Below are 12,118 nucleotides of genomic sequence, written 5' to 3'. Positions count from 1 at the left end.
CATGAGACCTAAATCCTCCTTCTATAAATCCCCACTTGGAGTATATAAAATAATAATACAAAACCACTTGACCCCCATATCCTCAAAAGGGCTATTTTTCTGGAAAGGTCTACTGTCTTTATGTAACCACAGTGAAAACAAGATGCTTTTTTCACAGAACTATTACTGGAATGCTCCCATTCCATGACATTTTTACAAGATAAAAAGAATCATAAACCAAGCCGCCCCTCCCCCTCCTTTGGCAACCTCACCCAAGCATCTTCAGAGTTTACCAATAAAGCTTGGTTCTCGAGTTCCCAAACCTGGCCAGTCTTCAGAATCACCTGGGGAGGTGTTTAAGAATACAGATTCCCAACCCCCTGCCCTCCACTAGGATTAAGCAAGTCTGGGAGGGAAGGCAGGAAGCCCTGGAATTTGTATGTTTTTAAGTACGGCAGGATGATTGCCAGGTGGGCAAAACTTTGGCCGAAAATAACGTGAATTTCAACAGAATATTCAGCAGCTATAGCTTTATTATCCAACTAATCTATTCTTTGCTTCTAGTCAAAGCATGGCACAATGTATTTTTATTGACCAGAATTACATTCCTATGCACTAGGATTTTTTTCTTAACGTCACAGTAATTTTCTTCCCTGTATCCATTATATACCTCATATTTTCTCTGCTAATTTCTAGTTGGATTGATTTATCCTTAAAAGGAACTTTTTAATCATCTTGGAATCTAAATATTATTTAAAGAGAATTACAAACGGTTTAAACAAAGCAAGAATGTGTAATTTAAAAATGGTGAATCACATGTAATAAAAAAAACCAGGATCAAAATTTGCTCTGCCTCTAAAGTAGAGAGAGGATTAAGCACAACATAGTGCTAGTTGTTCTATAACAAAAATTAAAGAATTTTCAATTTTAATGTTCCCTCTAAGTATTGGAGTGCTTACACAGGAACAAATCATATAATAGGAGAAAAGCAACTAGTATGTTATTGTATTATTATCAGTGCCAATTATGATAAAACAGAAATAATAAAATTCATAGCTTGCATACATGACCTCTTCATGATAATCTTGTGATATTCAAAGCGCCTCCCCAAAATCACCAGTTTAGGCCCCACATTCAGAAGCGAACTTTTTTGTTGAGTTCCTGCAACCTCTGATAGGTAGGACAAGTACGTCGAAAGCGATTTGAGGTTTGAGTGCGGTAAGCTGTGACTGAGTTGGCAGGTGTTCGTGAGGTTTTTCAAAGAACAATTCATGATGTACAGAGGGCCCAGTTGTCTCCAACAAGCTTTTAAAAAGGATTCTCAGGGCATATCAACCAAACTGATACATTTGGTTTCTAAATGGAGTATAAATAGAACAGTGATGCTGTAAGCACCAACTAAATAAATCTAGCACTAGTCTTGGTTGGAAATGATTTTAAAAAATTTTTAATGCCCTTGGCCTCCAAATCTCACTTGAGAAACTTATTCCACCTATCAGCAATACTGCATACCAGTATTTTTCTTACTCCCATTACTCTATTGCCAAAAAAGAAAACATAAAAAGTGTGACAAGAAATACAAAATTTAACTTGGTAATTGTTTTGATAGTCTACTGTCTGACAGTCTTAGCAATCCTGTTAATTTACAAGAAAGCAAAGGCATGAAGAAGAATACCTACTCTTCCCCTCAAACAAAATCGTCTGGACCACGCCCTGGGAGAAGCATTCAGGCTGTTATTCTAGTCCAAAGCAATGAGAAATAAAGAAGAATAAAGAACAAAGGAAGTATTTTAAGTGTATTCAGTTGTTATTAAAGATGAACCAGAAAGCAAACGAAACAAACAGAACATACCAAAAAGCCAAGAAAAGAAAAAGCAGTTTGAAAACACTAGCTTCGGGCACTTTTTCATCTCCCTAAATCTCTGCTTGTTAGGATCTTAAGACTCCACCCTTTTATTTCTAAATAAAATCACTTAAAGTCTTTCAGAGAGTTTGTAGTTCTCCATCACTACTATTTTCTTTCCCACACTGAAATAAAACTACTCTTTATGTATATTATTCACTAGCCCACTGAAATCCTATTCAAATCTGACATGGAAAGAATGAATTCAAATGTTAACATTTCTTCAGGAAATTTTAGTTCTTCATTAGAATGATGTACCAACCAGATTATTCAACAAGTCTAAAGATGCAGTGGAAAAAAAAGAAATTCAAAAAGTACAGGGACCCAAGAAAGTGCTGCAACATCCTTATCAGGTTTGAAACCCAAATCTCTCTGACACAACAGTCAACTCCACCCAAATAACTGAGTAATATTCATCACCCTCCCGGAGGGGCCCTATTACCTCAATCATCCTGCTGTCCACAGGCAGGGTGGTGCTGACCATGTGGACATTAGGTGTGGACGTCGATCTCTGCCTCTGGGAGAGGGAACCTTCAGAGGAGGGACTGGAGGTGTTGAATGTGAAGGCGTGGGGCGTGGAGTATCTGTGCTGGGAACTAGGCAAGGAGGAGAAAGAAAATTCCATGACTGACACTCAGGCCCCCTCCACTGCTAAAGTAACCACCTAATGCATTAAGATACTCAGGGACAAACTCTATGTACTACAACCTTTGACAAAATGTTCCTTTCTTTCAATCTGTACCATTTAAAAACCTTCTTCAGTCTAGGTCCTTTTGCATGCAAATTTTTGAAAAGAAAATAATATATGTGCTTGGAATTCAAATGAAAAGAACAATACATAAGTTTTCTTCTTTTGAATAAATCCTATCTACAGAATACTCCAAATTCTTCGACCATCCTCGGAAAGAACAGATTAGCCTTTACTATCCACACTGCCACCCACTAAACTAGTTGGAACTTGCCCCTTTTAATTTAGAAACTAAATTAGAGAACATTAAGGAAGATATTGTAACAGATGGTTGGACCTGCTGACCATGTCTACAAAAATGCCAAAATTTTAGCCACTGTGCATCCTCTCTCCCAGTAACCAGCTAACAAAGTCAATTAATGTGAATTCAGTTTTTAGGCTGCAACAACAACTGAAATTAATTACTGGCCTCTTTCAGGCAATGCCACTCCCCCACCAGCCAAAGCTAAGTATAACGTTTAAGTATAATGCATTAAGTATAACATTTTCATTATATGTTCTAAAGATTACTTTGAGTTTTGTTCAGATTCAAGTAACACCATGCATGAATTCAAGGGATAAAGGGCTAGTTTTTGAGGGAAGCCCGGTGGTGCAGCAGTTAAGTTAGCGTGCTCCGCTTTGGCGGCCTGGGGTTTGCCAGTTCGGATCCTGGGCACGGACCTACACACGGCTTATCAAGCCATGCTGTAGCAGGCGTCCCACATATAAAATAGAGGAAGATGAGCACGGATGTTAGCTCAGGGCTAGTCTTCCTCAGCCAAAAGAGGAGGATTGGCAGCAGATGTTAGTTCAGGGCTAATCTTCCAAAAAGAAAAAAAAGGCTACTTTTTCTAAGAGAAATTGCTCTACTGCCTTGAAAAATTGCCTTCCCAGGTAATTCAACACTTATGCCTTCAGAGGCCTAGTTTCTTCTAAGAAATCTTCAGAAGCTAGTACAGTTTTTTGGTCAGACTTGCTTTTCAAATTATCAAGAAAAATAAAATCATACACAAGTAGATGTCATTTCAACAGAAATTCTTTGTTCTAAGATATGCTGCCTTTAACAATTTGCATGGTAATTTTACAAAGGTCATTAAATATTATACAATTATATATACATTAAACTCAGATATTTTGGACAAAGACGTAGATGTTATTTTAGGTTCCAAATTCATGCGTAACACGAGCAAGACGTGAACTCAACAAAACTCTGATTCTAAAGCTGAAAACAGAGTAAAGACAAGTTACACACAAATTCACAGGCACATTAGAAAGGATATTTATATTAAAAATCTAATTAGACTCTTTTTTTAAGACAGCAGTCTATTAAATACCATGGTTTTAGCAATGCAAGACCATAATAAGCATTTCAAAGTTGAGGACTTTATTTTTATTGAATCACTGTATATAGTTTTGCAGACTCTTTCCCTGAGGCTCAATTCACTACATACTGAGGAAGGCAAAATCTCAAGATCTTTAAAATGTCATGAGATATTAAGGGACATGCTACGATAATAGAAGAAGCTGTAGTCAGAATCACTTTCCAGAATATAAGAACTACAGGACCACAAAGAGAAAGTTCTACATTGTGCTCTAACACCAATGTTAAGTTCCACAGAAGCAGCAAGAGGTTTACACAGAGAGAGAAGGAAATGCAAAGGAACTCACATCTTTTGTATTCACCCTTTCAATTCCACCTGCCCCATTGTAATTTTCTTGAGGAAAAGCTATAGGTAAAAAAATTACCTAACAGGCATCCGGGAAACAGACTCTCGCATCCGACGCATTGTCAAGGAAGGCAGTGCTGGGACTCCACTATCACCAATAGTGGAATTCGGAAACAATCTAAACGAAATCAGAGAAAGACTGCTTTATAGACTTCTGGTAATTTTACAGTCAGCCTGCCTTGCCTTGCAAACACACAGCTACTCAAACTGAACTTTTCCTAGTCACGTGTTCCCCGATTATTTCAGGCTCACAGTAAAGAGACCACTGACCCAAACGGCTGAGGTGAATGACTACAGAATGTAAATAATATTGACCTGCCAGTAAACATACAGGTTCTAGTGTGCATTGCTAGGAAATACTGGTCCAATGTCCAGCTACAGTAAAACAATGTTTTTTAAAGCTACAGGAGGGCACTTTATAACACAAATCACATGAGCTTTTCTGGAAATATTCTGTCTAGTAAACGCATAGATGAAAAGACTGAAATATGAAGAATAAGTCACATTCAGCACCAGAAGTCATAAATAAGAGGAAAAGAGACATTAACATTAATTGGGGATCTTCTTTCCAGGAGATGAGTACTTGCGCTTAGCAATCTCATGTTATATCAGTTAATCCTCATAATAACACTGCAAAGAAGGTACTATCCCTTTTTTCAGATGAGTGAACGGAGGCTCAGTGGTGGTTACAGTTAGTTAATGACAACACTGAGACTGTGGCCTATGTCTGCTGGATTCCAAAGCTTGTGCCACTTATGCTACACAAGGTCTCTCTGCAAAAGTAACATGTGATGACCATGAAAGAAAAAAGATGTTTCCATCATGGTTTCATGACAACACTCTCTTGGTTTTTTCTAGTACCCTCAAAAGATGATAAAACTTCAACTTTAACTTTTCATATCCCTGTTAACAGTTTTTAAAAGGAACTTTGGAATACTTACTTTTCATTTAAATCTTACTAAAAAATATTTTGTCTGTATGAAATATATTTTAGTAACTGGTTTGTCTCCTGAGGGACACAAGCGTCTTTTAAGGTTTTAAATTCAAATTGTTTTAAGATTCATGTTTTCTCCAGTTTGAGGTGAAGAAAACAGCACCAACTACGTATGCTTTTTGCTCCTTCTCAACATCAAAGGTCTGTTCAGCGTATTTAACAAAATACAGAGTAGCATCTACTAGCAACCTAGTAGACAGCACTGGTAAGAGAGAAAAGCCAAAAGTCTTTTTGGTTTTCACTTCCCTTTGTTCTTTGCCTTATTGAATCAGTGTGTCAATCTCCGTTTGACAGATCATAGTCATACCTGCTCATTTTAGAGAGTTATGCCACACTAAAACTCACTAGTTTCAGAACTGTCATGTTTCTGAAGTCGATGGTTTTGGATCACAACAATTCATTTAATAAGTCTAAAACCCAGACTTCTCAGTCAAATATACAATAAGTATCCTCAAAGGAGTTTATAGCTCCAAGCCCCCTTATTCTTTGAAGAAAGAATGATGCCTTACAAGAGTTGTCTGATATTACTCCAGTCCACGCACATAGTAGGTACTTTGGTGCTACAGTGCTCATGAAATTTGTAGCCACAAGTCTGACATCGAAATCCATTTAGCAAGAACTTCTGACAGATGTCACAAAAGGCAAGCTTCAGAAAGGTCTTCCGAGCCTGGAACAGTAAGAATACAGGTATAAATTATGCTGAATAAATGAGAATAACAAAAGACAAAATAATGTCCTTCTTAGCCCCCAGAGGTTTTAGAGAATGAAGAATCATACTTCCAACATTTGTAAAATTCATAGCTAGAAATTAAAGTACATCTGTGATGAATGAAACCTAAATTGCCTTATGGTAAATAGCATAACTAAAGCTTTAAACAATCCGGTGATATATATGCTTATTAGCTCTGAGAAATTCCTATTACGCCAGCCAAAGCACCCAGTGTGCAATAAAGAGAGAAGAGATCTGCAACTTACAAAGTTGTGTGTTGTGAGAGGAACATGATCCAGGAAATCTACTTGAAGCTCTTCTCCAATCAATGAGGCAGCATCAGTATTCCAATCTAAACGTGCTTTTTTACTAAAGGAGATTTTGAAAAACATAATATGAAAGGGAAATGTTTAAACAAGGTAAGAGTTCAATAGCAATAACAGCTACCATTTATCTCATACTATATAAACATAAAACTTAACTTAATCCCAGACAATACTAACTTATTTAATTTATACAACAAATCTATGAAGTAGCCATTATTATCCCCATCTTAAAAATGAGAGAATTGGGGCCCTAAGAAGGTAACTTGTTCAAGGCTACATAGTGAGTGTAAGGGCCTATGTTGGAATCTAGGTCAGCGGGAGGCCAAAGCTTGTGTGCTTAGAATAAAGTTTTCTTTAAACAATGAAATATAACAATCTCATGATAAAGAAAATATGCAATAAATTGTACCTTGTGAAATTAAAATCCTAAAATATTATAACATGGGTTATAAATATTGCTACAGTAGCAAAATTTAATCTTTACTAGCTTACTTCAATCTAGAGGATACGTAAATACAAAGGAATCACAAATGAAATGCACTTTTCTATTAATAATAAGCTCAGATCTGTAGAGTTGTTTGCAGAGTCTATAAATAGAAGTTGATGGGAATCTTAACTGTCTTAAAATTTACTGAGTCCGTTCTTTCTAGGCCTAGACAGAAAAATGGATATATTCAAGTAAAAATAAATGCCCAGCTCCTTTCTCATGTCTTGGATAGTTAATCTGGCTCATCTCTTGAAAGAAGAATATTCTCACGGAGGGAGATAACAACCACAGATATGTCACCACTCAAACACCTTCCTTCACCTACCAGAAGCCGATTCCAGCCATTTTTCTGGTTTTCCAATGGTAAATAATCCATCCCTTAATATAAGTGCCTATAAAAGGTCTGGGAAGCTCCATATCACTCCAAAGTCCTGTTTTGCTCTAATGAAGAGAAAGAGGACCAACCCTGTTTTCTGATCAGTTTTCAGGTGCTGTCTGTCTGAGAGAGAACTGAGAGTAGCTCCAAACCAATGCAGGATTGGATGAGAGTGGACGAAGGCCATCACTGTCTCAGAATCTCTCTCATCTTGAAAGAGCAGTATAGATTGGCTTGGGGACCAACCTGGGGCTATATCGAGATAGAGGTGACATCTGCTTCAAAAATTTGCACTTCAACAAACTGCCTCCTAAGCTGAGAGGAATAACATAAGTAGAGTAATTTCTTCTCACCCTTTTGAGGAGACTCATTCTCTAAGCTCAAACTGGGGAACTCCTTGAAACATAAAAGATGTAAGCTGAAGATCAATAACAGAACTAGCACTTTCCAAGAAGAAGATAAAGTCAAGGTTATTTCCCCAGATTTGGGGAGGGTGATAACAGATAACGGATAACTTTGGACGGCTCTGATGCTATGGGCTATTACTCGTCACCTCTGAGGGGATGCCTCTGTACTGCCACCACAGTTAGAAACAGGATGAACCTTCTAACTGTGAAAGTTCTTGAAGCAGAAATTGCATCTTTTAGCCCTGTGTCCATCAAACCGCAGGGATTCAGTAAACATTAACTGAATAAAAACGAATGAGTAAATCAGGAGAGAGTCAATCTCTAAAGGATAGCATTCATTAACTATAAACAATAATGCAAACACTTCCTGGGTATCCACTCTGCGTACTGCATTACTGCAAACGCAAAAATCTTTGCTTTCAAGAAACATACCATCTGGCGTTACTGTTTCCATCTACGCTAACACTATCAACACCTAACATTTATTTTATTTTTCAACGCTATGTTCAAGCAATAATTTAAAGTCATTATTTTATTTTTCTGAATTGTCTCTTTATAAACAAGGGTATACAAAATACACAATATTCTATAGGAAGCTAGCACAATTTTTTTAAATGGAAAAAGTTATTATTTGAAGCTAGGAGATCCTTACTAGTATGAAGGAAGAGCTGACTGACTTTGGAGTGCTTACCCTTTGTGTTCGTGGAGAAGTCTGAACACTGCACAGCACTCCGGTTGCAGGCCCCTCACCTTGAGTGCTTTCATAAGGCAGTCATGCAAGCTCATTCCATTTCGCACATTGACCTACAAACAAAGGACCACCTTTAGGAACAACACAGGCTGCACACAATTTAGAAAGGTGAGCAGAGAAATAAATGAACCTGTAAGGGTGTATGTAGAAGATGATTTATGAGAGCATTGCTTGTAATGGTAAACACACACACACACAGGAAACCACCAGAATGTCCAGCAATAGGTAAGCGTTTGAATAAAATATGGAATATTCATATATATCATATTATGCCATTACTACATTACTCATAATGACGTGAAGGGAAGGGTGTTCATGATATGTTAATTGGGGGGGAATATTTTTCATAATAATACAAAGAGTAAGATTAACGGGTGGGAAAACTATATATGTTTACATGTCGTGTGAGTGTGAAAAGATACACCTAGCTGTTAAGATCAGGAGAGAGCTTGGCAGAGATAAAATGATCAACTTTCCCTTTATACATCTCTAACTTGTTTGTCTCACTGAAATGTGCATGCAAGCATGAACATCCACCAGAAGGGAAAACAAGCCAATCTGATCCATGAACAAACATTAGTTTTCCTGATCAAAAATTTGCATTTCGGGGCTGGCCCCGTGGCCAAGTGGTTAAGTTCTCGCACTCCGCTTCGGCGGCCCAGAGTTTCACCAGTTCGGATCCTGGGCGCGGACATGGCACCACTCATCAGGCCATGCTGAGGCTGCATCCCACATGCCACAACTAGAAGGACCCACAACTAAAAGTATACAACTATCTACTGGGAGGACTTGGGGAGAAAAAGCAAAAAAAAAAAGATTGGCAAGTTGTTACCTCAGGTGCCAATCTTAAAAAAAACAAAATTTTGCCTTTCAACCTACTTTCAACAAAATGGTTGACTCCCTAACAAAAATTGCATCTCACATGCACTTCACACTAGCGAAGGCAAGCAGGAAGGGGAGCAAATAGAGCTTCTGCCCTACTGTAACAACACATACCACAGTTAGTTTAAATAAATAGACACACCATTCCAAGTAGCCTTAGCTGTATACGCCCCTCCACATTCCCCTGCACCCAACCCTCAAAAGCTAGGCAGGCACTCAGACACGTAGTAGGAAGTATGAGCGCCAAGGGTGCTAATTATGGCAGCTATATAAAAATTTCAACTAAGATCTTAAGAGTTTTAATAAAACCCTACACATTGTTTTTAAAGCCGACACAGTTAATCAAAAGCAGGCAACTAGAGTCAGTATGGCCAGTAAGGAGAGAGAATATAGATCTGCAGTGCTTGCAAACTGCCTCCAGTAGGGTTTCTCTGCTGGGTGAAAGTGTGATAGCTGACAGTGGCCAACCCAGCCCCTTCCCAGAGGGAGGTGAGCGTATGTTTCTATCTATTTTAAAGGCTTAAAATATTTTTAAATATTCATTGAAAATGTTCCATAAAAAGTTACTATTAAAGGTTTCTTGAAGCAGTGATACCCTTAGAAAGATCCCACTAACTTCCAGCTTTTCAAACACAAAACTAAGTAAAATGAGATATACCAATGAGACCTATGAAGATAGAATACAAGAATGATGACAACGAAGAGTAATAAACACTCATACCCTAACGGAATCATGACCTGCATCAAATACTGTGCAGTGGTACTTTGAAAAGTGTAAAGTGATATCTGTTATTTCATTAAGAATCACAGTCTCCAAGAGCTAGACAGTTCTTTAAATATCCTTTGATCCAGTGGGGTTTGCAAATGCGGCTGGCACTAGAATCCTCTGAGGAGCTTGTGATAATACAGATTTCCAGCCTCCAACACATCTAAGGATTCTGATTAGGTTAACCTTTTTTTTTTTTTTTTTTTAAAGATTGGCACCTGGGCTAACAACTGTTGCCAATCTTTTTTTTTTTTTTCTGCTTTATCTCCCCAACCCCCCCCCCCCCCCGTACACAGTTGTATATCTTAGTTGCAGGGCCTTCTAGTTGTGGGATGTGGGATGCCGCCTCAACGTGGCCTGACGAGTGGTGCCATGTCCACGCCCAGGATCCGAACCCTGGGCTGCTGCAGCGGAGCACTCGAATTTAACCACTCGGCCAAGGAGCCGGCCCCTGATTAGGTTAATCTTGAATGAAGCCCAGCAATCTGTAGTTTAACTTGCTTGTCAGGTGATTCTAATGGTAATCAATGGTCCTCAGTTGTGGTCCAATCACTCATCCAATAACAAGAAGAAAAAGCAGCAGCAGCAACAGAGATACATGTTTACAAAACAAATGACAAGAAAAATTTAAAAAACAAGCAACTACTAATTATTACTTCTAAAATTATTTAAATCAGATGTACATCCTGTCACTCTTCTCTAACTACCCATGGATACATGTTGAAATCCATTAAATCTAATTTCTAGAGCCCATTAAGTGATTATGCGAATTCTTCTGGGTTCCAAAAGTGAAACAACCCGAGAATGATTAGAAACAGCGGGCTGATGGTGCTGGCCAGCAAGTGGCTCCTTCTTCCTTCAGTGCTCCCCTGAAGCTGGGTGCCTAGTGAAAGAAGCTGATTCCTCCAGAGACAGATGGTCCATCTCTGGTCAAAGAAATAAGAGAAATGAACTTTTTCTGCTAGAACCTTCTCATAAGCTGTAGAAGTCAACATTCCAAATCACTGGTTCCCGACTGCCAGTTGTGCTCAAATGAAGGCTGTCAAAGACTACGGAGATGTAGAAAAAGACTCAGAAATAATCATAGCTACCATTTTACCTATGAATTAGCCACTGTATTCAGCATGAGCCTCATTTCATAAAAGTCAGGAACGAGAGAGGCTCAAAATATTATGTAACTTATCTATACGATACAGTTAATAAAAGGCAATACAAAGCAACAAAAGCAAAAATAAACATGTGGAACTACCACAAACTAAAAAGCTTCTGCACAGAAAAGGAAAACACCAAGAAAATGAAAAGGCAGTCTATAGAATGGGAGAAAATATTCATAAGCCATATATCTGATAAGTGGCTAATAACCAAAATATATAAAGAATTCCTACAACTCAATAGGAAAAAAAACCAATCTGATTAAAAAATGGGCAGAAGATCTGAATAGACATTTTTCCAAAGACATACAGATGGGTCAACAAGTACACGAAACCATCAGGAAATGCAAATCAAAACTACAATGAGATACCACCTCACACCTGTGAGAATAGCCATTAGCAAAATGACAAGAAATAACAAGTGTTAGCAAGGACGCGGGGAAAAGGAAACCCTTGTGCACTGTTGGTGGGAATGTGAGCTGGTGCAGCCAGTATGGAAAATAGTACGAAGGTTCCACTTCTGAGTATTTAGCCAAAGAAAATGAAAACGCTAACTCAAAAAGATATACACACCTCCATGTTCATTGCAGCATTACTTACAATAGCCAAGATACTGAAACAACCTAAGTGTCCATTGATGGATGAATGGATAAAAAAATTGTGGTGTGTATATAGACAACGGAATATTATTCAGCCATAAAAAAGAACAAAATCTTTTCATTAGTGATAACATGATGGACTGCAAGGACATTATGCTAGGTGAAATAAGTCGGACAGAGAAAGACAAATACTGTATGATCTCTTTTATATGTCCAATCTAAAAACAAAACAAAAAAAATCAAGCTCACAGATACAGAGAACAGACTGGTGGTTGCTGGGGCAGGAGGATGATGGGATGGGAGAAATGAGTAAACTGTTTTATTCTGGCTTAGG

General features: G+C 38.1%; 1 protein-coding gene across 5 annotated transcripts in view; it reads right to left on the bottom strand.

The window, feature by feature from the left end:
- The window catches only part of RAF1 (Raf-1 proto-oncogene, serine/threonine kinase), a 67,231-nt gene that overhangs the window by 12,177 nt on the left and 42,936 nt on the right, over positions 1–12,118 (bottom strand). For 3 of the 5 annotated variants that reach the window (XM_070574723.1, XM_008525641.2, XM_008525638.2), the window contains exons 3-7: positions 8,327–8,439; positions 6,306–6,408; positions 5,840–5,997; positions 4,356–4,454; positions 2,325–2,478 (exon numbers count right to left, since the gene is read on the bottom strand). In XM_070574723.1, coding sequence (XP_070430824.1) covers positions 2,325–2,478; positions 4,356–4,454; positions 5,840–5,997; positions 6,306–6,408; positions 8,327–8,439 — 627 coding nt within the window. Of the gene's footprint in view, positions 1–1,658; positions 1,719–2,324; positions 2,479–4,355; positions 4,455–5,839; positions 5,998–6,305; positions 6,409–8,326; positions 8,440–12,118 lie in introns of all 5 variants that reach the window. The other 2 variants (XM_070574724.1, XM_070574725.1) reach the window with 2 other exon arrangements.

This window comes from Equus przewalskii, chromosome 15, assembly GCF_037783145.1.
Source record: "Equus przewalskii isolate Varuska chromosome 15, EquPr2, whole genome shotgun sequence".
In the NCBI taxonomy this organism is placed as follows: Eukaryota; Metazoa; Chordata; class Mammalia; order Perissodactyla; family Equidae; genus Equus; species Equus przewalskii.
This window is presented reverse-complemented; position numbering and strand designations above follow the sequence as displayed.